The sequence below is a fragment of the Python bivittatus genome, unplaced genomic scaffold (assembly GCF_059951505.1).
Source record: "Python bivittatus isolate LINGU-HERP-01145 unplaced genomic scaffold, Pbiv_v1 ctg000220_np1212, whole genome shotgun sequence".
NCBI classification, from domain to species: domain Eukaryota; kingdom Metazoa; phylum Chordata; class Lepidosauria; order Squamata; family Pythonidae; genus Python; species Python bivittatus.
In genome coordinates this window covers 31,864,167-31,891,940 of record NW_028277048.1, presented here as the reverse complement: position 1 = coordinate 31,891,940, position 27,774 = coordinate 31,864,167, and the positions used below count along the sequence as shown (strand labels likewise).

General features: G+C 37.7%; 1 protein-coding gene across 3 annotated transcripts; it reads left to right on the top strand.

Moving 5' to 3' along the window:
* Positions 1-1,860: 1,860 nt before the first annotated feature.
* NOL11 (nucleolar protein 11) lies at positions 1,861-27,415 on the top strand. Of its 3 annotated transcripts, none has more exons than XM_088138274.1 (19): positions 1,861-2,024; positions 4,378-4,491; positions 5,082-5,138; positions 5,865-6,010; positions 6,262-6,319; positions 7,245-7,386; positions 8,229-8,426; positions 8,944-9,020; positions 13,622-13,745; positions 14,886-14,983; positions 18,514-18,558; positions 19,322-19,387; positions 19,916-20,100; positions 22,405-22,530; positions 23,082-23,309; positions 24,849-24,927; positions 25,866-25,958; positions 26,938-27,045; positions 27,268-27,415. In XM_088138274.1, the coding sequence occupies exons 1-19, from the start codon at positions 1,893-1,895 to the stop codon at positions 27,379-27,381; spliced, it is 2,190 nt and encodes a 729-aa protein (XP_087994400.1). In that variant the 5' UTR covers positions 1,861-1,892; the 3' UTR covers positions 27,382-27,415. The 3 variants fall into 3 exon arrangements, with proteins under 3 accessions (XP_087994400.1, XP_087994398.1, XP_007430612.1); XM_088138272.1 differs by having other exon boundaries at positions 18,511-18,558; XM_007430550.4 differs by lacking the exon at positions 18,514-18,558.
* Positions 27,416-27,774: the final 359 nt, after the last annotated feature.

Sequence of the window (27,774 nt, the reverse complement as noted above, 5' to 3'; positions counted from 1 at the left end):
GGCTATCATTGTACAGTGTTAGAATAAGGTGAAAAATACTACTTTGATACTGGTACCTGTAAGATGTAAGACCATCTTATTTATTTGATTGATTGATTGATTGATTGATTGATTTCTATAGCCACCCATCTCAACAAGTGAATCTTATTCATTGGCTGGGGATATAATGAGATCATGGGAACAAGGGGGAAAACAAATGTTTTCAAGGCACGAAAGTGTTGTGGTTAGGTGCAACTGGGGACACGGCTGAGATAAAAACAGTACTTCCAATTAGTAATATGCATATTGTCTAAAATGAAAATATTTCTTTTACTACTTCACCCTGACTTCAGATTAACAGCTTTTGGCATATACTCTTCCTTTCACTGATCCTTAGATTCTGAAAATGACTATCTTATTTATTTGTTATGTTTCCTCTTCAGCCTTTCTGTTACTACTGCTGCTGAAAGAGCTGCACAACAATATCCAGTCTTAACAATAAATAACAATAATCCATGAAATAACATTATTAAAAATAACCCCAGCAGGTAAAAACAGTCTCAGTTGCAATTTATATGTCAATCACCACATTAATTACCTGGAACTGGATTTGAGCTGAGGCTTAACCTAACCCTGGTTCCAGTGCCAAGGCTCGGCAAGTACTGTATGTAACATACGATGTAGTAACCACTGTGATTTTTTACATGCAAACAGGCAAATGCACACAAGATGAAATAAAATCATGGATGAATGTGTGTGTGTGCGCATACGAGCAAATTACTTCCTACAGTTTTCTTGGCAGGGTTTTTCAGAGGTGGTTTGCTGCTGGCTCCTTCCTGGGGCTGAGAAGGTCCCCCAGCTGGCTTTGTGCCTAAGGCAGGACTAGAACTCTCAGTCTCCCGGTTTCTAGCCTGATGCCTTTAATCACTACGCCAAACTGGCTCTCGATATCAAACTAGTGTCCATTAATTCTTTTGCACAAAGTTTGCTGTTTGCCCTACAGTGAATCCAGAAGTGCATTACTGGCAAACAATGGTATATAGACGATGACGCCCCTCTGAATTCTATGTAAGACAACATGGCCCTGATTCTGTGCCTTTATTTATTCTATTTCTCCCACCTACGACTGAAGATTAGTGCTAATCCTGGCAATTGCCACTATTTGTATTATTTTTATATTAATATTCTATTATTTTATTCTACTTTATGCCTCCTTTTTACTTATATCTATAATTTTAGGCATATGTCTTTCTATGTAGTGTTTTCTGTCCTAAAGGCTGTAAAGGTTTGTTGTTGTTAGGATCCTATAATATCAGACTGATTCACAAATTGTCAGGATTTATTTTATCTACATTGTACATAGCATCATAGCAAAAAATGTAACAAATTAACAATAGCAATACATACCAAACCAAACCACCAAAACACCCAATAGCTACAATAAACTGCTGTGCTATAAACCAAGATAACCAACTTCCATCACCAGCTTCAGACACTGGGAATGACATACACACCGCTTTGCACATCACACCAATGTCAGTGGTGTGCAAACCAGCCCGGTTCCGTGTTTCAGAGAAACGTAAAAAACTGGGTTACGTGAATAAGTAGGTCAACGTGTCGCTCAAATACAGCTCAGACTACGTCCAGCCAGCCTGGGCTTTCTCCGCCGCAGGTTCAGGCTCCTCAGACCTTATTCCGCGAGGCGACGTCCAACTAACTCGCCCATTTACTCTCCGCCTGCGTCGCTTTTTCTTCCCAACAGGGAGCGCTGCAGGCTCCCGCGCCACCGACGGCAACTGCGCTTGGGTGCCGCTGAAGCCTGGAGCGGGAGGGAGGGGAGGGGTTGTAACGCAGGCGCGTTGCATTCTTCCCTCTCGCGAGACTGACAAGCAGGTTCTCGCGCGCTTTGCAAGATGGCGGTATTCCGAGAGAGGTTCACGTTGTGCAGCTTGCCAGGGACTCCCCCTCGGGCACCGCTGGGGTTGGAGGCGGACGCGGACCGGGTGCTGCTCACGGACCGGGGTCGGACGGTGACGCTGTATAAGGTAAAGGCAGCCCGCTGGCACTAAGCGAGAAGGTCGAGGGCCGTGACCCCGTGCTTTGCGGCGAGGCAGGGACACGGTCGCGCTGCCGTAGGGCAAGCGGGGCGGGGGAAATCCGGGCGGTTCTGCAGGCGGGGGCAGCAGCGGCAGACTTTTCGGTGTCTTTTTGCAGCCCGGATGCGGCGGGTGCGCACCTTTCAACTCACGTCCGGGCTCTTAGCGCGCAGCCTCGTGCTTGGAAAGCAGAGTCCCGACGGTGTGGTCCTGCAGGGGCGATGGGCTTTCGCGTCCAGTCACCACTGGAGCAACAGAAATCAAATGTGTTGTAATCCTTTTCAATGGGTACTTGTCACTCCAGCCCACAGATTGTATTTCTTTTTGCTTTTAAGATTACTGGGGTGCCTTCTTAACGTTCCCCGCATTAAATGACAGCTCGCGGAACTTGCAGCCACCTCTGTTGGACATCTTGGCTGGGAATTCTGAGCCGGAGGGTAGAGGGCATCCACACCATTCATTCTAATTTTTAAAACTTTTAAAGGACGTTTTAGCTTTGTTTTTGACCACTATTATAAAGCTTTTATGTAAACCTGGTCCAAGATTACACTCATTTAGGAAATCTGAAAATGTTACCCCAGTTCTGCACATGTTATCGCTATGGTTTTCCAGACTCATTTAGAATACCAGTCTTAGTCTTTAATACGTGGATGGGCAATCTGTGCCTTCCTTTCCCTTCCTTGTAAGCACTGGAGCCTTCCTGACCATTTTTGCTCCAATTCAGTTACATGTTTTTGCACAATTTTGTAGCCGAAAATACCTGGAAATTGTACTGTGCAAGCGCTAAAATTGATGTAATGTACTTTAAGAAATTCCAGAGAGGAATTAAGAAAAGAAAAGAAAATCCAGAACTCTACAAACCCTGACAGTGTTGGCTCTTTTCATGTCCATGGCACAGTCTTGTCTACTTTACATTATTGCAGTCATATTGTGGACCTTAGACAGTCCCCACTCTGTTCTGAACCTTTAAATGGCTTGTGACAAGATTATTTGAAGGACATCATTCACTCATAACATCCTGCTAATATATTAAGATCTGTCTTAGATTGTAATATTAGTCAGGAGGCTACAGAAAGTAATACAATCTATAATTCACCCATTTCAATATGGATTTGTAAAAATAAATAAATAAACAAGCATCTGGCAGTATCTCCTAAGTGATTGACATTTTGGATATCACAGCAGATAAATTGGATGGCTGTTTTATTGGACACTGAAAAGCCCTTTATGTAGTTCAAATTGAATTTATGAAGTACCTTCTAAGAAAATATTGTCATCTTTTGTTCATTGGATTACAATTTGGTATCTTAAATCAATGTTATTATAAATAGATTTGCCTCTCTATCTAGTTATTTCATGGTACTTTTCAAGGATGACCTTTGCTTCCTTTAATCTTCAATTTGGTTTTTGAAACATTGGTTTCTTCTATTAGACCAGGAATTCTAACCTTTTTATGCCATGGACCCCTTTTAAGAGTGGTGCCCCTTCTCTGAGAAATGTTTTTAAATGCCATGGGCTTCATTTCAGAAAAATGTATTTAAATGCTTAAAATAAAATACAGACATAGATTGTATTATAAAGGAAACCAATTATGCTCAAATATAATTCAAATAATTTTAGATAGTGGGATTTCTTGAAGTTAACAAACATTTTGAGAGTTAGGGGCCATAAATTATTTTGTTGCCTGCATTCATGATTGAATGGAAAGCTACATTTGGCAATGTATGCAACTGAACATGTGTTAACCAAACAATAATACAAATAATTTGTATTATTTATGTTTTTACTGATTTTAAATTGTTTTGTTGTGAACCACCCAGAGTCCCTCCTTATGGGGGAGTTGGGCAGTGATATAACTTTGACATAGAAAGCAAGCAAGCAAGCTTGGACACTAGCAGCCTCTAGGATACCTGCAATTTTATATCCATAAGAAATACAGTGCTTAAATGGAAACCAATAATTAAATGTTATAAGGAATTAAAAAGTAAAATGAAAGTTAGTATTATATCTGAATTGTGGAAAGAAGGCTTAAAATACCCAATTTTGAAAACTCAGTAGGGTCCAGGTATTAAAAAATGTAAAATAATACTTCTTATGATTTAAAAATTAATCCATTAGAAAATATTATTTCATATTTATTGGATCCTTCAAAGAATGCTTAAAGGTGGTGGATATTAGATTTTTTTTTCTGTTGGCTCCAAATCATGTATTTGAACTCAGAATCATGTGATATTTTATTCTGATTACCTAAATTACTTTATACTGAGCAGCCTATTTTATTTGAAACTTTCTTTTTTTCAAGGTGTCTGATCAAAAACCACTGAGTTGCTGGTCAGTCAAACAAGGCCAAACAATTACATGTCCAGCTGTTTGGAACTCTGAAACAGAAGAATTCATTCTTGTTCATGATGGCAAGGTATGATTTTTAATGTATATGATTACAGGTGTATACCAATCCTCTCAGTGTTTTTTTTTAACCATGTTTTATTGAATCTTATCAGAGGATAATAAAATAGGCTTTGTTTAAAATTTGTTTTCGTTTTTTGGTGCTTTCCCTGTATAGGGAAGGGGAAAGGGAAGCGTCTGTATAAACCATCTGTTGTGAAATTGCATGCTGCAGGAATGCTAAATATGGTGTCCATGTTTTCATTAAGTTGATCTTGCATTCCTTAGTAAAGTGAAGTTGAAATCCTAGATGTAGAAACAAAATGTTCATTTTTCTACTGGAAATAAGTTCTCTTGCACAGAGTCAGTACAAGAAGGAAAAGCAATACTGCATCCTTACCTCTTTGAATATCTTTCATAGATTTGATGGGGCTGTATTTTATGCAGCTTCAAAGTATGTGCAGATATATTTCAGTACTTCAGCCAAATACTTTTGTGTGCCATAGATTATTTTATTATTCTTAAATATATCTGAAAGTATTTGATTTTCTCCAAGTTTCAAGAAGAATAGTTAGTAGTTATTGTGTCTTTCTAAAATGATAATTCTGTAAATTTTAAAAGGTTTTACAGATCTGGAAAGAAGATGATACCGATCTGGATAAAGTGTTTAAAGCCACAGTACGTACTGATAATATATTTTAAAGTCGTTGTAGAAAGTAATTATCTCATGCAGTTGGACTCTAAATTCAACAGGGGATTTTATTGAAGGAGGATGGGGATTTTTGCTTGTGATCATTATTATTTAGTTACATTTTCCCTTCAACTCAAAACCTGCTATGGAGAATTGAAGCGCTGTTCAGAAGATTATGCAGAATTGTGTAGAATTGCAGAGGTATCAGGAATCAGTAAAAAATGTCAGTATTTCTCTTCCCCCTACCTTTGCTGGTTTATGACCATAATAAGATTGTACTCTACTCTTTTACATAGCATAGTGGGATGTCCCTCATCAAAACAGGCATAGAAAGACTGGATCATCTCCAGAAATAAAAAGGTGAATCAGCTGATAGTACTCAATTGAGTAGAATCCTGTTGCCAGCAAAGATATTTTCTCTCTTCCTCTCTCAGATCATAATCAGATTTGTTTTGCTGGGACAAGAAAATATTTCCATTTTGGAAAAGTGGGTGAAGAGCAAGTGACATGAGTCTTGTGCAGGCCCACTTATCTAGAGAATTGAGGTGAAGCTCATTCCCTGCTTAGTAGGAGCATCAGATTTTTGAAGCTGGGTGAACAAAAAATTATCATTAGAATATTTATTTATTTTCACAAGGAGTCCTTTCATTTGTTGCCATATATGTAACCTACTGCATATCTCAAAAAAAGTATTTTTTAAAATTATTTTGCAGTTGTCATCAGATGTGTATCGGATACATTCGTTACCACACACTGAACCCTTAGTCCTGTTCAAGGGTGGAGCTGTTAAGAATTTGGATGCTTTGCTAGCAGCCCCCCAACAAGAAATTGAAAACATCATTTCCAATGAAGTTATTAGGTGAGTTACACTGCTTGTAGTAGCGTTAAAATTCAAAGTTTGAACTGAGATTCTTTCCCCATTTGTACCTAATCACAGAAGATTTCCCAGCACATCTCTTTTTTTTCTGCCACATCCCCATGATATTGCCTTATCTTGACCCCAATCCATGAGCGAGACATAATGTACAATGTTAAATGGCTGCAATAATATCTAATGTTTTATTTGATTGCATTTTCTCCTATAGCAATAACCATGTTCCTTATTTTTAGGTGGAGTGATACTTTAATTGGAGTTGAAAAGCATGTTCTTTTATTTATTACTGAGCAGGTGAGTGTTAAAAGTTAGATAGTGGTAAAGTAGTTAAATGATGGTGTCAAAGTATGAATGTGGCAGGGCTGCTGCTTCTAGTAAGTAGGCTAAAATGTTGGTAATCCCGATATGTTCCATTCTTTATGTATCTTTCATTCATCTCACTGTGGTAAGTATTCTGACCGATTTCCCAATACTAGGACATTGGTATATAAATGTTTGGCTCTGTTTGTCATAGAAAGATATTGGCTTTCTGAAAGCTGAATAGTATTAATTAGCACTTTAAACACTGAAGACATATTTGAGGAGTTTGTTTTATTTTTTTATTTTTATTGCATTTATATCCTGCTGCAGTCAGATGACTCTTGGCTGTTTTATGAGCCCTAAAGATATGATCAGATGTTCAGATGACATATAAACACCAAGTTATCCAGATGTTAGTATTATGATATGTCTGTACTAGTATGTCTGATCCACTGACATCTGTGAAAATGTTCCTGTGCACTAGATAGTTAATAGAATGTTGTTTGCAACAATATAGTGAAGCAATCGTCTTCAGATGTAGAAAAGCTATTTTAATTTCAATAATCCATCACAGTAATTTACCAAATTGAAATCTTCTGCTAACATACCATACTTATGAAACAGGCCTTGCCTTGGGTGAAATAGGATAGAGTCTTTCTGTTTGGTTCCTCTTCTTGGTTCCTTTAACATACAGACACAAATATAAGAAGAGGCTCTGTATTGTTTAGACTGACCTTCCTTTGATACTGCTTTTTTCATGATGAATATATTGGCATGTGTTTCATACTGGATTGTCATTTCTGTTCTTAAATGTGGGGCTTCAGTTCCAGTGGGTATGTCATGTAAACTCTTACTATCTTGCCATCATGATCTTTTCATGAGATAGATTGGGACATTAAAAAAAAACCTTTATTTTCAGGATAGGAATTACTTCATATATGTACAGCACTGCAATCCGTATTTCCTTCAGAAGTTTAAACTTGAACAAGGAGTTGGGTCATCTACTCCACTGAGCTTTACAGCATATTTGAAAAACAAAGTTATCGCACTCCTTTGCTTGTGTAAGTGTAACTGTATTTTCTAATTATGTTTAATTTTATGGCAGAGCCTCAGTTTGATACAACATGCACAGTGTTACTTTAGATACCAAAAAAGATGGAGTGTGTGTTTTGTAAATAGTATGCTTTCTGCTTCACTAGTCAGTAGTCACAAATGGTCTTATTTTCTATTATAGTCATATAAGCATAAGTATATAAAATGCATTTAATTTCAGGAGATTATGGTTAGATTCACACATGATGCTAAACTATAGTTTGTTTTAGCCTTGGTGTTTTGGAGAAGCCATAATGGCCTGGTTCACACATAACATTAAACTATGGCTTACAAATTAAACCAGCAAAATTCCCATATGCTGAGCAAGAATGAATTAAAGTATATCATAGTGCACGATGTGGATCAGCATTCTAAGAGGATGGTATTTATTTTACTTCATTTGCTGTATCAAATATTGAATGTTTAAGGCTGTGTTTCAGGTCTTTGGGAGGGCTTTATGTAAATGTTTGGCCAGCTATATTTCTCTCTCGTTGATTGTTACTAGTCATCTTGCCATGGATAAAGAAGGGAAAACAGGGAAATAAGTTTTCTTCAACTCTTGGAAGTAATCTGGCAAGTGGCATACTTACATTATTTTTAACGCTTTGATTATAGTTTGATGGTTGAGGCTTGTGTGTGTTTGTGCATATATATGCGTTACATACTGTAGATCACCCATAGAAGTAACTAGCAGAGGGAAGAAAGGGATGACTGTAGCAGTGGAGGAAGTTCGTAGATCTGTATTAACTATCGATTCCAGTTTTTATATTTATTATTGTAAATCAAGATGTTAACTTGATTTTGTATACAGATTCCAGTGGCTATGTGTGTGAGGTTCTGGTCCCACTGCAAGAGAGTAAAACTGCAGAAACACAGATTTTACCAAAATCAGTTCTGCTCAGACTCAATGTGTGTGGAAGTATTCTTAAAGGAACTTCAATTGTGATTCTTGATAAAGATCATATTGCTGTAACAGGATGCCTGGATTCCTCAGAAAGTAATGTTAAAGGTAAGCAATTGAACAATTGGACTAAAATAACTTATCTTAACTTAATTGGATCAAAACAGAAAGGAAAACATCCAAGAAACATTTGAAAAAGCACTAACAATAAGGATCTAAAGTTAAATTATTTTTCAACACAAAATGTAGAATTAAAAAGCAATGGAATCCTGATTGGAACCTTACTGATTAATCAGCTGAACAATGAGGGAGGTCAGGAAAGATTCTGCAAGGTGGTAGAGGAACAGACACTTCATTATTTTGATCTGAGAACTCACGTTTACTGAGAACTGATGAGCTTTCCAGAAAACATTATTTTGATACGTATTTTTTCCGATGCCTTAGTGAATTGAGACACTTGATTATTGACAGCATTCAGCAAGAATGATCTGATGTGTTAATTACTTCTGGAGTACAGTATATTGCCAGAGTACTCTTAATTAGTTTCCAAGTGACATTTATAAATGAGAACTGTGCATAGGTAAATGGCACTCTGTTTGACAAATGTTGTCTTTCCACTTGGTAGACTGCTTTTCAATATGGAATGTTAAGTTTCAAACTCTGGAAGCATCAAAAGAATTGCCACAGGGGACAACTGGACAAGTAAGTTGAGACCAGTTATTTGATTTTAATATACCTATTGCAACTGGGTCATAATAGAAATCCATGCACATGTAAGGTGTAGAAGAAATGTTGGCAGTCAGTGTTTTAAAATGTTTCCCTTTTGTTAATGAATATATCTCAAGCCTGTACGCTGTCTTTTCTTGCTAAAAGAAATTTGGAAGCATTCATTTCTGCATTCTGTTTTCTGCGTCATTTGGACTCAGAATTGTTATTATTGTTTGTTTTAGTACATTGGTTTATAAAACATCTTTAAGTTTGGCTCACTTAGAAAAAAAAATTGTATCAGTTTGCTGCGCTAAACCAGATAAGAAAACAATCTTATGTTAACCCAAAACAGTGCTTCCAAAGTCACCCAGTCACCTGGAAAATGCATAATACATTGGTTTAGACTAATTAATCCTCAGGGAACTTTCCTCACCCCTAAATGGGTTGGACGGTTAAGATGGAGAAGGGACCTGGGATCCTTCAGTCAATCTGTGGTCATGTTACAGGAATCATATACATCACATAAGATTTTGAAAGATTATTTTTGGTGGAAGGGACTAACAAGTCAAAAGGGGTAGCCATTTTATTTAAAACCAATACAGATTTTACAGTAGAAAAATATTCAAAAAGATAGGAAGATTTATTTTTATTAAAGGAAAGTTTGATAATAAAACTATAACTTTGGCCTCTAAATACATGCCAGATGAGACTCAATCAGGATTTACCAAAAACTAACAAAAACTCTGAATAAATTTGGCTGGCAGAATTTAGTTCTAGGGGGCAATTTAAATATTGTTGCAGGTATACCAGAACAAGTTGTCAGAAAAATAGAAGACAATCTTAGCATTAAGAGTTTGCAGAATTTGATACAACTGCAATACAGTTTATTGATATTTGGGGTACTATGCATCCGTTGACAAAAGTCTTGTCTTTTCTATTCTATTCTATTCTATTCTATTCTATTCTATTCTATTCTATTCTATTCTATTCTATTCTATTCTATTCTATTCTATTCACAAATACCAATCTCATTCAAATTTGGTTTCAGAAATATTTTTGAAACAACCCAAATAGAGACTGCACCAATATATATATTTAAGACCATACTCCAGTAATTTCTGGATTTAATTTGAATGGCAAAATCCCATTTGCTCATTTTTTGTGCTTTAATTCTAGTTTGCTACAGAATCTGCAAATGAAAAAAATATTTCGCTCAGAATTTGGGGATTTTTTTTCAAGAAAATTGTACTTTTCAAATTATAGTAGCCATGATAGCAGTCAGTGGAATAGATCAGGCTTATAGTATTACAAAAGCCAGGATAACAATTATTAATTATGATTCAGAATACTTCATAGTCTCAAGAGGTACCAAGCGGGGCTGTCCCTTTATTATTTTATCTTGTAATAGAAATATCAGCAATAGCTTTTTTTGGAATAAGGAAATTAAAGAGATAAAAATAGGAAATAAAAATTATCAATTAAATTTATTTGCAGATGATATGATAGTAACATTTCCTAGTAAATACATTAGGATTGAATTGAAATAATTTTCAGAAGTACCAGTGTTGACAGTAAATTTTAAAAAGTCATAATTTATGTTCTTTTATATCTCTCCTAAAATACCACGAGAGATAGCTTATATTTTAAATATATTGGTGGAAAGCAAATCCTTCAAATATCTGGGAATTAATATCAAAAAAATAACAGACTATTTAATAATAATTTTATTGCAGTATGGAAGAAATAAAAAAGGAAATGAAAATATGGGATAAGAAATATTTAAATATTCTAGGTCAAATTGCAGTGTTAAAAAGATGTGTCTTTCAAAATTATTTTTTTTAATTTCAAACTCTTCCAGTAGAAGTGCCAGAAAAATATTAACAATATAACAAAGAAAAATTGAACTTTTTTTCCCCAATACTAAAAAATTAAGAATTAATAGAAAGATCATTTATAGGCCTCAGAAACAAGGACGATGGATATTTCCATTTTCAAAATTACATTATGAGGCAGGACATTTGGGACATTCTGCCTTCATTATTGGAATATTCAAAAAGACAATGGATACAACTAGAAAATATATAGAAGCCAGATAGATCCATGTTTTTTTTTCCTTCAAAAAGCCTTTTAAAACTTGAATAATATAAATAATATGTTCACAAAAGCTACACTTCAGGTTTGGGGGAAAAAAAGATATGTATCTTTGATAACGTGCATCTCCCTCCTAAGCCTTTTACTGATATATGCAGGATTCTATCATCAGGACAGGTCAACACAATTGAAGCCTTGGAGAGATCTCAGTTTCAGTAGAGGAAGAGACTTCTACAGTAATGAGAGACCAGGTAGTAACGAAGAGATTGAGTTGCAGATAGCTTCCCACCTATCCTGCCTAACATAGCTCCAACTTAAATCCTTTCTGAATAAGAAGAATATAAAAGAGCTAGCATCTTGTTGTTTACTGTATTTTTCTGACAATAAGACGCCCCCATGTACAAGACGACCCCCACTTTTCCAGCCCAAAATTAAAAAATCAATATTTTAAAGATAGTGCAGAACACATTTTTATTTAGTAATTAGTTAACATTTACCTGATACACTCGGTGGGAGGAGGTCCAAACCGTCTCTCTGCAGCTCTATTTCCAGGCTCTTTTGCATAACTGATTACATTCAAGCACGAGTGAAACTGCCGATAGCTTGTCTCTGCAAACAGCCTACCTCTAATTGGTTTGTTCAGCATCAGCTGACGTCAGTTACATCAGGCTCGTGATTGGAGGAAGTCTGTTTGGGAGACAAGTTATTTCACTCGTGATTGGAGGCTAGCAACAGGAGGAAGCCTCTCTGCAGAAACAAAGTATGGGCAGTTTTGCCACCGTGCGGCTCTCTCCTCGGTTGACTTCCTTGAATAAGACGCCCTTCAATTTTTAGGGTAAGGATTTTAAAAAAAAGTATCGTCTTATAGTCGGAAAAATACGGTAATTATTTTTGAAAAATCAATCTTTAATTACCCTTCCCAACCCAAAGGAACAATCTCCAAAAAGGATATGGAGAGAGAGAGGGAGAGGGAGGGGAATTGAAGGTGGATAATCCACCTATAGGTCTGGAAGAAGTTTGGGGTACAGATTTAGGAAAATAGATGGAAAAGACAAAGTGGCAAACACTTTGGAAATCAGGTGGCCTTCTATCAGCTTCCATACAAGAGGTGCAGTGGAAGATACTACATTGCTAACATTTAACTCCAACTAAACTAGCACAAATATTTCAGAATTATCAAAATGTTGGAGGGTTGTAATCAGAAGGGAACATTTTTTCATATGTGATGGACTTGTGAAAAGGTTATGATTTATTGGAAGGCAATATTCAAAGAAGTTACAATAATAACTAAAGAGAAAGGAGAATACGTGCTAGAGTTGCGACCATTACATAAGTTTGAGAGAGATAACTAAACAAAACGGAGCTTATTATATTCTTATTCCTAAATTAATAATTGCTCAAAAGTGGAGATCTTTAGATTAGCTATCATTGAATATTTAGCATGCTAAAGTATGGTCTTACAGAAAAAAATACTGATAAAATTCAAATACTGACTTTTCAGAGAGATGAGTCACATTTTTATCGGATCTCAAAAGATTATATAAGTTGGTTAACAATAATAATTCTTCTTTTAATCATTTTAGTGATATATGTAAATTATAACTGAATATTGAGATATATTATTCTGGGCTGTTATCTTGTACTCTTGTTTCTTTCTTTCTTTAGAGAATATTAAAAGTGAAATATAAAAGAAAGTGAAATTTGACCTGAAAAAAAGGGTACTTTGTATTGATTACAGACCTGTTGAAGATATTTTGCATTGGTCTCTAAATTGATTAACCCTATTTATATCTGATTAACCTTATTTATATCTCTGTGGCTGGGTCCATTTATTGCCACTAAACTATAGACTATGGGTTACATAGCAAGATGGCTGGGTTCATATAGTGGGTTATGCCAAAACAAAACAAAACGCATTGTAACTTGGACTAGAACAGTGTATGAACTAAATTTGCACAAGACTTCTGTCAATACATTTGTTTGCCCTTTTCCTTTTATTTCATGTTCATAGAGATCAGCCCAAAAGGATGCTAATTTCCTGCTCTCTACCCTAATCTTAGTTTTGTAGAATGGGCGGTAGGGAACATTCAGTATGTTTCAGAAAGTTCATAATATATTTTGTACTAACTCTGAAATAACTTAAAAACTCCCTTTATACATTTTTGAGACAGATTACAGAAAAACAATAAGATAACATTAGCAATAAAAATAATGCTAGCAATTGTATGAACTTTGGCTTCTACACCAGCCACACATTTGTTTGCACAAAGAGAACCTTATGGTCAACCTTACAATCATTGTGTGATTCAACAGCTTTACCGTAGTGATATTTATATAAATATTAGCGTAATTAACCACTTGCAGAACTAACAAGAGTTGAGAATATGTGTTATGTGTGTCAAGACAGATAAAGGTTGAAAGGACATACATTTGCTAATTATTTTCCCCTGGCTTACTGTATGTATGTACATACGTTTGTTTGTTTGTTTGTTTGTTTATTTTAGTGTTGGGCTTATGATGATAAGCTGTTCATAACACATGGCAGAGAATTAGAAGTAATCTTATATAAGTGTGAAACATCCTCTTTGGCTGCTGCAGTTGGGAAAAGCAAGGATACACACATTTCTGGTAGGAACTGAACTGCAATGTTTTTGAATTACACTGTATATAATGCACTCAAGTGCTTTTGGAAAATTACATGTTAAAAATAGGTAAAACCAAAAGGATTCATATTATGCTTTGTTTATTATTAGAAGGCAGAGTTCTCAGGCTGTTCAGTTTAAAAGCTGTAATGGCTTCCTTCAAGTTCTATGAATGCAACAAATAAAGCTGGTGAGAAATAATTCTCTTCCTGTTTATTTCTTAAGTACATCCAAATGTAATATGTATTAGTCAATTAATTGGAAGTTGTGGATTGATTTTAAATACCCCAATAAAAAGGTTTCTGAATGATTGAAGTTCATCCGAGTGTATGGTTCTTCAAATGGCAAGGATAGGGAGCTACTGACCAGCTTGCAGCTTAAAAGGGAGGAGCAATTTGTACTATGGAGGAAGACAACAGGCAAGCTATGAATATGAGAAGATACTGTACACGCAGGACTTGGAAGTTGTTGGAGGCTGACGTAGGAATAATAGGGCTGGGTATGCTTTAAAAAGGTTTTGCAAGAGGTACTCCAGAATGCGTGGGAGTGCAGCACCTTTTTAAAAACACCCACATCGTTTTTAAAGGACACACAGAAGCCTGAAGAAAGTTGCATCTGCTTTGCAGTGGTGCTACGCCCCTGCTCCCATGTATTCGGAAGCATCTCTTCTGAGGGATTTTTGAAGCCCTAGAAAATGAACTAAAAGCTTTGTTTATTTAGTTGATAGGATTGGAACCAAGAACTGTCTCTTGCTGCTTGTATTCCTCATTTTGCACTGCAGTACTATTTCTATTAAGAAACTGAGGAAAACGCTCCAATAAAATAATCAGGACTGTTGGTAGTCAGTCAAGCTCAGATAATCTTCTATAAAGTGAGAGAATATCTAATTGGATATTGAATGAATCCGAGTGACAGAACGTTGGCTCTTAGAACTGGATCCTTTGATGACTTAGAAAGTGTCATACTCCTAAATAAAGGCCTTTTGGAATATATGATCACAATGTACACTTGCCTCTTGTACATTTTTGAGTCAGAAGAGGAACAATTTGCCAGGAACTTGGGGGAGGCAGGATGAACATAACATGGAATACTTTGTATCCTTTAAAGTAAATATTCATGTTTCTAGAAATGAAATCTCTGTCTACTGATTGGAATATGCTTCAGGAAGATGATTTGATGTGTGCCCATCCAGATAAACCCGCTAAAGATGAATCTAAGAGGCTGGTATGTTTTATTTTGTTGTGATTTTTTTCTAATTTCCTTTCCTAAGTATATAATATGATTTTCTGTATAATACATATTAATCATGGTATAGATTATTATATTTATCTTCTGACTGAGCTGAGTAATAGTAAGAGTCTCATGAAGTTGTGTGGCTTCTGAATTGAATAGATGAATAAGTAAAAAAGTAATATGGTAATATAAAATTGCTTTTCCTCAACTGTTTTGCTTTCTGAAAGGTTTTTCTCCAGATGAATTCAAATTAAGTTAATTATCCATGCTCCCTAAAACTTGATGTGAAAAATGTTGACCAATCAAATCTTATTGATTTCCATGCAAACTAAGTCCGATAATTAAGTTCCAATCTTTGGTATAATGTACATACTGATGAACTGTATATTGTCAGGCCAAAATGTTTTATACTGTTTCCTTAACACTATTTTGTTGATGACTGGAATGGAGTTGATACTGCATACAGGTAGTCCTCAACTTATGACACAATTGGGACCGGAATTTCCATCGCTAAGCGATGCAGTCGTAAAGCGAGATGTCACATGACCCATCACTTAGCAACTGCAATCCCTGCAGTCCCCATTGCTGTTGTTAACCAAGAATTGCAGGTTGTTGAACGAATACCTGCCCCGATCCAAGCCATTCCAGGCTTGATCCCTCCCAGCCCTGAGCCTCAATAAGGTAAGGGGCTGCCTTCAACTCCCCCCACCTGCCTATCTCCCTGCAGTGGATTGCAGCAGAGAGCAAGGCTATCAGGAAGGAGGGGGTTCATTCCAGGAGCGGAAAGGAGACAAAAGACAACACAGTCCGCAGGGGGAGCGTGAGAAGAGTAAGAGGTTCAGGATAGTCACTCCCTAGAATCTCCCAAGGTATATCCACTAGTTGCAGTAGTATAGATTTAGTCTGGCAAGATTCTGTCTATAAGGTGTAAGCAAATAAAGGGACTATACCCGACTGGACTGTTTCACCGTTGTTCTTGGGCTGGGCCTGACACTCCCCCCATCTCTGCCCTTTTGGCTGCCCTGCTTGCCACCTCCCAGGAAGCCACAGCCGCCCCAGCCCAGCCACAGTCGCACTCACCACCCTGCACTCCGAGACCCCTGCTGCCCTGTGCTCTGCCCCCCAGCTGACCTTTCCAATCTTCTTGCTCCCACTGCTAATGAGGCGGGCTGGCCCAGGCTGGGGCTGGGCTTCGCACTGTGAAAAAAAAGCCAAAAGCAGCCCCTGAGCCGCAGTGTGCCAAAAAGCTCCTTTGCAAAAAGCTCCTGGGCAGGGGTTTGCGCTGCACGAAAAAAGCCATGAAGCCCAGCCCCGTCCAGGAGCTTTTTGCAAAGGGCTTCAGGAGCTGCTTTTGGCTTTTTTTTTTTTTTTTCACAGCACAAAGTCCAGCCCCAGCCTGGCCCAGCAGCCAGACCAGGCATGCCTTGTGAGCAGCGGGAGCAAGGAGACACCAAAGGTCAGCTGGGGCGGCAGAGCACAGGGCAGCAGGGGGTCAAAAGGAGGGGGAGATAGGCAAGCAGGGGGAATTGAAGCACCCCTGTGGTTGTAAGTGCAGGAGGGCTACCAAGTGCCCAAATTTTGATCATGTGACTGGGGGTGTTGCAACGCCCTTACTTCGGGCACGGGTTTTGAGTCCTTTCAGCGCCATCATAACTTCAAACGGTCACTGAACAAATGGTCGTAAGTCGAGGACTACCTGTACTGGAATCCAAGCATCTAGTAGCTATCTGTTTAACCTTAAAAATTCTCAATTGTTTGGTTAACTGTCCAGATTTCTGTAAACAGAGTAGATGATGTGATTCTATCTGCCCTGGTGGGATACTTTGTCACCATGTGGCTAGACAGGAAAGGATAAATGTTAATGGACTTGATTTTTTATTTGTGCTCATAGGAGCTAGTGTATCTCCATCTCTGTTTTAATCAATATCAAAGAAGATGAGAGTAGGAAGGTGGTTATCTCCCTTCACAGGATAATTCTTTTCAGGCATGGCTAACTGTTGCTGGGGTGCGGGGGGGGGGGCAATTATGGAGAATCAGCTTGGAAAATGGAAGAGAAGAAAAGTCTTGAGTTTGCTTTTCCCCCCATTGTATTCTGAGATACAAAAATCGTGAGAGCAGAGCACTCTCTGGCTTTCTCTTATCTAAATGCAAACTCTTTCTCTAGGATTGTGCCCTGAACCTTCACTTACATGTTGAATATACTAGCATTTTAAAAAGTCCAAAATGTATGCATATGTATATCATTTGCCTTTATTATATTAACAAGTATTTCAACATTTTAAAAATATAGTATACGGTACAATACATACAGTATTAAGCAGTGAATTGTATCTCATAGCATTGTTTCTGAGGATATTTATTTCTAAGCTAGAGCATGAGTGCGTGTTATGTGTGTGTGTGTATTGTGGTAAGAGAGGCTTGTGACAACTACCAGGTAAGCCAAGGATTATGTGACGACATCATCATCATCATTATTATTTGATAAGGCTCTTGGTTCATCTAAGTAATTTTTGAGCCCTTCCTTGCCTTTTTCAACCTTCTTTCATCATATGAGTCTCACAGTGAAAAGAACTATTCCAGAAACTGCAGGGAAACATTCATGCACCCTTTCATGCCTTTCACCATCCGGCACCCAACATGTTTGTGTTTTAAGGTGTGTTAGAGTCACCCAACTGTAGAAGTGTCCCCAGGACACTTTTAAGAAAAATCTTCCATGGACTTTAATGCAACTTTCCTTTCCCCTTTTTTAATGCCAGCAGAAGGTGTCATTTTGGAACCAATCAGCACATGGCAATTCTAGCTGGGATCATTAGGGGGCTCCCATCAGTACAGAGCAACAGCTGGATCATATTTTAACACGTGGAAAAGCTAATTTTTCTACATGCACCTGACAAGCACTTGCCATCAGACCCAGCACTAGTCTCTAATGAGGCTGCTAACCCAGGCTTTCTAGTCTTGATTCTCAGAATAGCATTTTTTTTTTTCAAAAGATAAAATGGTTGAAATGTTGGAGTTTTCTTCTTCAGATTTCTCCTCACCTCCCTTAAACAAACAAATAAACAACGTTCAGTGGTCCAGTCATAACAGGGTGTGTGTGTATGTTTTTGTTTTGTTTTTGTGCTTTTGAATCATTCTTGACTCCTGGCAGCTGCCTTGACAAGGACATTCCGTTTTCTTAGCAAGAAAGAAAGGAAATGGTTTGCCATTGCCTTCTTCCTTCTAGCATGGAGAGAGAGTGACTGGTCCAAAGTTACCAAAGTGGCTTTATGCCTAAGGCAGCAGTAGAATTCATACAGGTAGTCCTTGAGTTATGACCATTTGTTTAATGCCCCTTCAAAGTTACCAAGGCACTTAATGAAAGGACTTATGACCAGCCCTCAAAGTTCCAGCCATTGCAGCACCTTCACAGTTACATGAACGAAATTCAGGCGCTTGGCAACCAGCTCGCATTTAAGACTGCTTACAGTGTCCCGCGGTCATGTGATCGTCATTTGTGACCTTCCCTGCTCTCTTCCCAGAAGCAAAGTCAATGGGGAAGCCGGCAGGGAAGTTCGCAAGCCGCTTGGGTAAGTCTCCCAGGCCTTTCTTCACACGCACCATGCCCTCCTTTCCCCTTTGATTGCATGCACACACTGCGCCCTCTTTCCCCCTTCGCTCACACACATGTACCCACCAGCACCCTCCATTCTGAGCCTCCCTGCCTTGCACACGTCCCACACCCTCTTTTCCCAGCTTTCCTGCACTTGCATACACGCATGCACCCACCAGCGCCCTCCTTCTCAGGCCTCTCTGTGCTCACACGCACCCCACACCCTCTTTCCCTGGCCTTCCTATGCTCACACTGCACTGCAACACCCCCCTCCCCCAACTCATGCATGGCCTGTGCCAGGCTTCCCAGGCCCTAATTTTGGTTTGATGCAATAGAGGCATCCAAACCGCACACTATTCTATTAGTGTTTTTAACATAATCTAATGGGAACCAGTGATGGTATTCCTATTTCTGCCCATTACACAGTTTGTTCTGGGCCCATTCTGGAGTGTGGGTTTTTGTGATTCAGAAGAGACACTTTTAAGTGCATTCTTTACATTTGCAGTAGGGTAATAACATCACTGCTGGTATACAGTACGTGTTAATACCTGGGTTACATGATCCTTGTTGTCTGACAATGCCTTTCTTACATTCACCCAGATGGTACCTTCATAATAAATGATCAGGGGTTCATATTAGGATATGAGATCTCATTGAAGACATAATCTTTGATTACTTGTTTTCAGGGAGTGTTATCTACTTGTTTCAGAGAATCTTAATTTTTTTGTCAAATATTGCAGTTGAGATCAAGAAAGAATGTTCAAGAAGGGACCCTGACAGTTGAACAGCTTCTTGTAATTATTAAGGTAATTATGAACACTCCCTACTGAAAGGGTGACAAAGCAATCTTGAGTGGCACTGGGTTTTTTCTATGTGCAGATGCATCCTTAAGCGTGGCTCTAACAAAACGTAATATGTACCAAATTGAGTAGTTGATGTGCAATTCTCTTTTAAGTATCAGCAAAACAAATTAGTTATAAAATAATCATGGTTATATTAATTGGCATTTTTAAAATGTAATTAGCAAATCTCCTAACTGATGGGTCTGTGTGATTTTTTAAAAAATAAGTTGTTTTGTAAATTGCAGAAACAGAGGCTGAGAAAAAATATTTCTTAAAAACAAAATCTTTTCTTGGGCTGGTGGCATCTGTGCTACATGCAGGCATCTAAAAACTGTTTTACCTTTCCAGACTTAATTTCATGAAGAATTAATGGACCAGAACTCTTACAATATGCTGGGTGACTTGTCCAATAATTAGTAATTGTAATTAGCAATTAAGAAAATAATTAAAGTTATACTTGGAACTATTGAGTAAAGTTTTTTTTTTTTTTAGGGTGCTTCTCAGAATACTGTAGAAGAAAAACTGTTGGCATTTTTGTCTAGTACCCCAATGCCAGTCTTTCAGGTGTCAATTGGATATATAGTATCTACTCTTGTGAACAGATGTAAAGCAGAGTCATCATTCTATCCTCGCAGGTGCTTGGTACAACTGATTCAAACACAAGGTGTCTCTTACAGGTAAGAAATATCTAATCTTTTCTAACAAAAAGAACTAGAATTCTTCACATTTTTTGTAGCAGTAACTCTCAGGAATTGGTTACTTTATAAACCTGTGGCACTTCCAGAAACTTTTGAAAAAGATTTTTGGGAAAATACAGTGCATTTGGAAAGTATTCAGACCCTCTTCACTTTTTTCAATTTTGTTACGCTGCAGCCTGATACTACAATCATTCAAATTCATTTTTTTCCTCATTAATCTACACTCAGTACCCCATAATGACAAAGTGAAAACAGAATTTTAGAAATGTCTGTAAATTTATTAAAAAGAAAAAACTGAAATATCACATTGGCATAAGTATTCAGACCCTTTGCAACAACACTTGAAATTGAGCTCAGGTGCCTCCCATTTCTCTTGATCATTGCTGAGCTGTTTCTACACCTTGACTGGAGTCTACCTCTGGTAAGTTAAATTGATTGGACATGATTTGGAAAGGCACACACCTCTCTGTAGAAGGCCTCACAGCTGACAATGCATACTGTACCAGAGCAAAAGCCATGAGGTCAAAAGGACTGCCTGCAGAGCTCAGAGACAGGATTATTGCAAGGCACAGATCTGGGGAAGGCTACAAAAAAAATTCTGCTGTACTGAAGGTTCCACAGTGGCCTCCATAATTCTCAAATGGAAGAAGTGGACTCTTCCAAATGCTGGTCACCTGGCCAAACTGAGCAATTGGGGGAGAAGAGCCTCAGTAAGAGAGGTGACCAAGAACCCAATGGTCACTCTGACTGAGCTCCAGAGATCCTGTGTGGAGATGGAACAAAGTTCCAGAAGGACAATCATCACTGCAGCCCTCCATCAGTCTGGGCTTTCTGGTAGAGTGGCTAGACAGAACCCTCTCCTCAGTGCAAAATACATGAAAGCCCGCTTGGAGTTTGCAAAAAAGCACCTGAAGGACTCTCAGACTGTGAGGAGCAAGATTCTCTGGTCTGATGAAACCAAGATTGAACTGTTTGGCCTCAATTCTAAACATTATGTCTGGAGGAAACCAGGCACCGCTCATCACCTGCCCAATACCATTCCAACAGTGAAGCATGGTGGTGGCAGCATCATGCTGTGGGGGTGTTTTTCAGCAGCAGGGACTGGGAGACTGGTCAGGGTTGAGGGAAAGCTGAATGGAGCAAAGGACAGAGATCTCCTCAATGAAAACCTGTTCCACAGCGCTCAGGACCTCAGACTGGGCTGAAGGTTCACCTTCCAACATGACAACGATCCTAAGCACACAACCAAGACAACACAGGAATGGCTTAGGGACATCTCTGTGAATGTCCTAGAGTGGCCCAGCCAGAGCCCTGACTTGAACTCTATTGAACATCTCTGGAGAGACCTGAAAATGACTGTCCACCAACGGTCCCCATCCAACCTGATTGATCTTGAGAGGATTTGCAAAGAAGAATGGCAGAAAATCCCCCAATCCAGGTGTGCAAACTTGTCGCATCATACCGAAAAGGACTTGAGGCTGTAATTGCTGCCAAAGGTGCTTCAACGAAGTACTGAGTAAAGGGTCTGAATACTTATGCCAATGTGATATTTCAGTTTTTCTTTTTTAATAAATTTACAGATGTTTCTAACATTCTGTTTTCACTTTGTCATTATGGGGTACTGAGTGTAGATTAATGAGGAAAAAAAATGAATTTGAATGATTGTAGTATCAGGCTGCAACATAACAAAATTGAAAAAAGTGAAGGGGGTCTGAATACTTTCCGAATGCACTGTATATAAGAAAGCCTAAACGTTAGCACATTAGAGAGCTAGTTTGGTGTAGTGGTTAAGGTGCTGGCTTAAAAAACTGGAGACTGTAGTTCTAGGCCCCCCCTTAGACTTGAAAACCGGCTGGGTGACTTTGGGCCAGTCGCTCTATCTCAACCCAATCCACCTCACAGGGTTGTTGTTTTGGGGAAAAATAGAAGGCAAAAGTATTAAGTATGTTCGCTGCTTTGAGTTGTGTATAAAAAAAGGCAGAATATAATAATAATAATAGTAATAGGCGCCTTGGATGCAGTCCCAAAACATCTGGAGCACCACTTGAACACCATTGGCATTGAGAAAATCACCATCAATCAGTTACAAAAGGCAGCTTTACTTGGAACAGCTTACATCCTGTGATGATACCTTTAACACCAACATCTGCCTATCCCAGGTCCTTAGGAAGGACTCGACAGGTGGATAAAAATGCCAAATCCAGTCTTAAACAACTGGCTGACTGCGTGATCAATAATAAGATTAAATATATTGAGAACTTCACTACTTATTTTGTGTTTCAGCATGTGTCCAGAACTGATGGCTATTGCAGTGGAGAAAACAGATATACACCTGTTGCAACTATGTCTGCAGCAATTTCCTGATATCCCTGAAGCAGTTATTTGTACTTGCCTAAGGATTTTTTTGAGGTAAATATAACATACTTCTGTCCACATTTAAATTTACTAATAGTTCTTGCAAGAGTTTGTTTTGAACTGCTAGGGTTTTTTCCAGTTTATGTTTTAAAAAAAGCTCTGAAAAGATGGCGCTACCCTTAGATCACCATTTGGACAAGCTGAAGAAATGATAGCTGATATAAATCATCTCTTTTTCTTCAGAGAACTTTTCATTCTAGAAGCATATTCATTTAGGTCTACTTAATATTGTATGAACCTAAAGTAATTTCCCTTTTATAAGATCCAGATTGTGGATTCTTTTTCTTTTAATTGATTCAGATCAGGAAAAGTTCATCTTCAGGCAATTAACTATATAATGGCTTTCAGCATCCCTGATGTACTATTATCCCTATCAATTTTGCCTGCCAAAGGCAAATTTTTCCATACATCAGGGGAAGGTATGCTCTTCTTTCTTGACTACAAATAATCTTTCTTAGATTTATTATTATTTCAACTTCAGAGTTATTTTTAAATACCATTTTAAACAAATATGAGTATCTGTGGACATTTCTTTTCCTTTGTAGCATTGGTGATGACCACCTTGAAACAATGAATATGAATTTAGATTTTGTACCAAGTCATGTTGATACTGTACAAAACAACAAAATGGATGAACTGTCTAAAATTGTACAGAATGGCTGCACTTTTGAACTCATAGAGGAAGATAGCTGTGATACACAGGCAATACAGAAATCCCATGAACTAGACCTAAATGAAATATGTCCAGTTGGGCCATACAGAGCAACATTACTGTATCCTTTGGAATGTATTATTTATGTGAATGATGAAAAAGAAACAATATCATGATTGTTCTTCCTATTCATTATAATACTCTGAATTGAAAACGGTAACCCTCAGATGTAGTCTTTGGCCTCTGAATTTATTGTGGTATACAATGGGGATATAAAAGAAATATGCATTGAACTTAATTGGGAGCAAAATGTAGCGATGCACCAAAAAACACTGAACAGATTCTATCAACATCTGTCATTCTCAGCTCCAAAATTTGCATAAAAGTATATATTTGTTTTTGTGCAAAAACAACATATGTTGGAATAGTTACGTCTAAAAAGTATATGATGGTATGGTTGAGTTTTTTTAAAGGGTGTTTAAGGTATTGTAACAACAATTAATGTAGTTTGTTTTTAATCAAAATAATTGGTTGACGTAAATAATATGTGGAAGTAGGGCTCTGATATGGATTGTATTTAGTGTATCACATCTCTAACAGCTTTTAGTGGTATTGTTACAAAATATCTATGCAGCTGAAGCAAACTTGCCTATGAGGTTTGTTTACTAAAGTTTGAAAATGTCTTAATTGCAAACCTCAATTCTCTTGTGGCTATTTTTCAACAAAGTACTGCATGATTAGACCCTTAGTTAGCATAGCACACTAGAATAGCAACAATTTTGCTTGAGCCACACCCTAGGCCGTGTGGCTATTCAGGAATGGTGTGAGTTGGGAGTTACCTGTAGAGCCACAGGTGTCCCACTATTGCCCTAGAAACAAAAGTATGCAGGAGAAGATTTCTTCTGCCCTATATCCTACATGGGCCATTACAGAATGTCCCCTATTAGTACCATCTCTTTCTGTGTATTAAAAAAAAGAAAATATAGAGAGAAGTAAACCTTATAATTCCTCTGAAAAGTAGAGGATTATGTGTACCGCTTTCTGCTGCACTGCTACAGTAGTCTGATTGTAAAGATAAAGACTGAACAGGACTGAAACTTAATTGTGTTCCTTGTTTGTGGATCCATCAGTCCGTATATGTTCACTTTTAACTCATGATCCTCAGTCCAATCCCAACGTTATCTGTCTACATTAAGCTGCCTACAGAAAGGAATTCTTTTCACCTGGATCAAGACCAGCAGAAGTAGCAAGACTGCTACTTGGTTCTGCTAAACCTTCCCTGAAAAATTGGTGCTTTGGTGTTTATGGCATAGGCGAAGATGTATCGACTTTCATAGCGGCAGTTAATCCTTTCTAATCTCTGTAGGTAAGGTACTGGTTGCATTTTTTTTCTCTTTCCCTAACGATGAGACTTGGTAGAATTGTTTCTAGGACCAGCAGTGTTAATTTGCAAAGTCCCCAGGTTTTGAGTCATGTTGTTCCATAATTTGGATCCACTGGATGATGGGTTCTTTGGATGATGAACAAAGGCTGTTTTGCCTGTTAATCTTTTTAAAATGTTTTAGTTTTAAAAGTACTGCTTTCAAAAAAATTGGGATAAAATAAGATACAAATCTTAATACAAGTAGATCCTTGACTCAATTATCTCAATATTATGCAGAAATACAATTATTTGTTCAGCATACAGTGAAACGTTTCTTTTGCCTCATTTGAAAGATCTTTCTGCAAAGGAAGTCATAGTAAGTATTGGTCTGTTTCTTCAGCATTCAGTGACCGTGTCAAGTTAGTTTTATACTTGATTATGACTTTGCTAAAGTTGTCCCTTGAATATCTTGTAGTTTAATATTAAGATATAGAAGCCTGTTTATAAACATAGTTAAAAATCATCATATATGTACTTTCTGTAATCGGCTGAAATCCTAGTTCATCTTGCAGAACAAGTTGAAGAATCTATCTCTCCATCTCTCCATTCGTCATTTCAGTCTCCATTAAGCAGTCTTTCATCTCTTTCTGATTCTAGTCCCTGTAATGCTAAATTTTAAACTTTGGATATGGAGTTGTGATTGTAATAAAACTTCCCTTTCACTGCTCTTACAGAAATTTTAGATCGATCTGAGCTTGGTGATTTTCTTGCAGATGTTTCATGACCAGACTAGGTAACATCATCAGAACAAGGGCCCTAGCCTGGTCATGAAATGTCTGCAAAAAAACTACCCAGCATAGAGAGCACCAAGAACTCAACAGTTCAGCCCTGAACTATATATTCTCTTCCATTGGAAGAGGATGCCTGTTACTTACGAATGTGTGTTAAATTGCAATTGTGTCATTACAAATTATGCAAATTGACACACATAATATTATTTGTGTAATCACCATGAACATCATAAAATGAACACAAATTTAACTCCCTCATCTGGACTACTTTGTATGCAGCCAACTTATCTATTACTTTGGGGAGCGAGTCCAGACTGCAGTTTGGTTCACTGCATCCAGAAATCGAGGTTTTACTGTAGTGTTTGTCTTTGACTGGAAAATAGTTCTTTTGCTTGTTGATGTATGGGATGTCCCAGTTGCACCACCAAATAAAATATAAGTCATTCTTTTTAAAAGGGACTGAGTATTTGTTTGCACATATAGCTGTGTTCAGCAACATCTAATTTTATTGTTTTCTTCTTAGTTATTTCTCCAGTATCTCCAGTATGTATACGTGCAATGTAGTAAAGAGTCTTCTGCACACTTTCCTGGAATATTTCGTCTGACCGTACAGCAGGTACAAAGAATTTTCCCTATGAAAACTATCAAATTATTCTTAAACATGCCCAAAGGAATCTTTTAGGGCATGTTTAGATTTAGTGCCTCTGGCAAAATAAGTAAGGATAATCCTCTCAGGTTTCACTGGAATAATGGACTAAATGAGAAATTTATTAATTGGGCCTGTTTGCCACCAATTACTACATTCAGTCCAGGTATATTGAGATTAGGCCTATTCATCCTAATGAATCTAATGTGAGAATGGCTAAATTTGGTTTCAACACATTATATTATGACAGTGAAAAAGTGAATAAACCCTTAATACAGAAAATCTAGTCTTGCTTGTTGTAGATCAAGAGTGGCATTCCATAAACAATACGAGCTCCTCTGGGCCGTAGGTGACTCCATTAGAGCTTCTGCTCCTATAATTGCTTGGGCTGGATGATTTTTATTTGCTTTGCCACGGGTGCTGGGATCTTCCTGTAATGTGATGTCACTTTCAACTAATTTTCAGTAGCCCAAATTGTGCTTCCTATATTAAATTCTAATGCATAGCAACATATCTCTAGTTAAATCTGTGGTGATGAACTGATTGGAAAGCTGTCATTACCAGTGAGGTTGCATTGCTGGGAAACCTGTAAAGTTTCTGTGTTCTGTGCGGAAAAGGGCATTGGGAATTGTGCTAGAAATATATTCACACTGACAGGAATGGAGATCATTCTTGCCTGGGTTTAAAATTATGGAAACACATAATTTGGTAAATTCTTCACAGAATTACCACGATTGCCAAAAAATAAAAATAAAAATCAATAATTATTTAAGCATGCTACCTTCTTCAGAATGTTGTTAGTATCAGTTTTAACACTGAAATTAAAAGGCTGGGATTCTAAGTAGGTATGCAACAAAATTCTGTATGGCTGTTGGACTGGCTTGCATTTTAATGGCTGAATACTAAGATGTTCTTTCACGATGACTGTGTACCTTGACTTCATTTCCAGATTATGGACTGGTTGTGCCTCCTCCTAGATGCTCACTTTACAGTTGTTGTTATGCTGCCAGAAGCAAGAGGGTTGCTTTCAAAGCTACACAAGTTTGTTAGAGCCCAAGTAAGTTTCCCTTCTACTTAATGCTACAATCACAAGCAGAAGTTGATCATGATTATTGTAGACAATAGTGGTATCAAATCTGTCTTCCCACTCCCACAAAAAACATAAATGTCTGCTGTTTTATGCATTCTACACAGGCAGTTATTACTTTGGTTCTCACGAGGAATAATACATTAAAATGCATATTTATTTGTTGGCTAAACCTTTACTTTTTCTTTTTAGGTACATTTTTACTCTGAACTGAACAAGATTGAAGGAAGTCTGAAACATTTACAGAGAATAAACCACCCAGAAGATAAAGGCTTATATTCCATAGAAGTTATAAAGCTTACTTGAAATTGGCACACCTTCATTAAATTATTGTTATGAATCTGTTGTAAAGAGCCCTTTATTCTCTTTCAGAATATGCGCTGGGCTTTGGAACTGAAGCCAAAAAGGGACTTCTGAGCAGATAAGGAATGCACAGTTGGTGCTTCCGTAAATCAGAGTCATATTTTGGATCATGCTACCATACAACTCCAGGATAAGATGCAGTTTCTTAAGGAGGTGCTCACAAATGTGGAGTGTGCCTTGGGCCTGCTCTGAAACAGCTTTTTAGTTTCAGATCTGAAGTGCACTAAGAACTGGTGGCAGTAGTTCAAGGCACGACAATTGGATCAGTTATCCTAGTCTTTAAAACTTGGTACAAAAACCTGAAAAAGATGGCTTTATAAACTAACTTGCACCTAA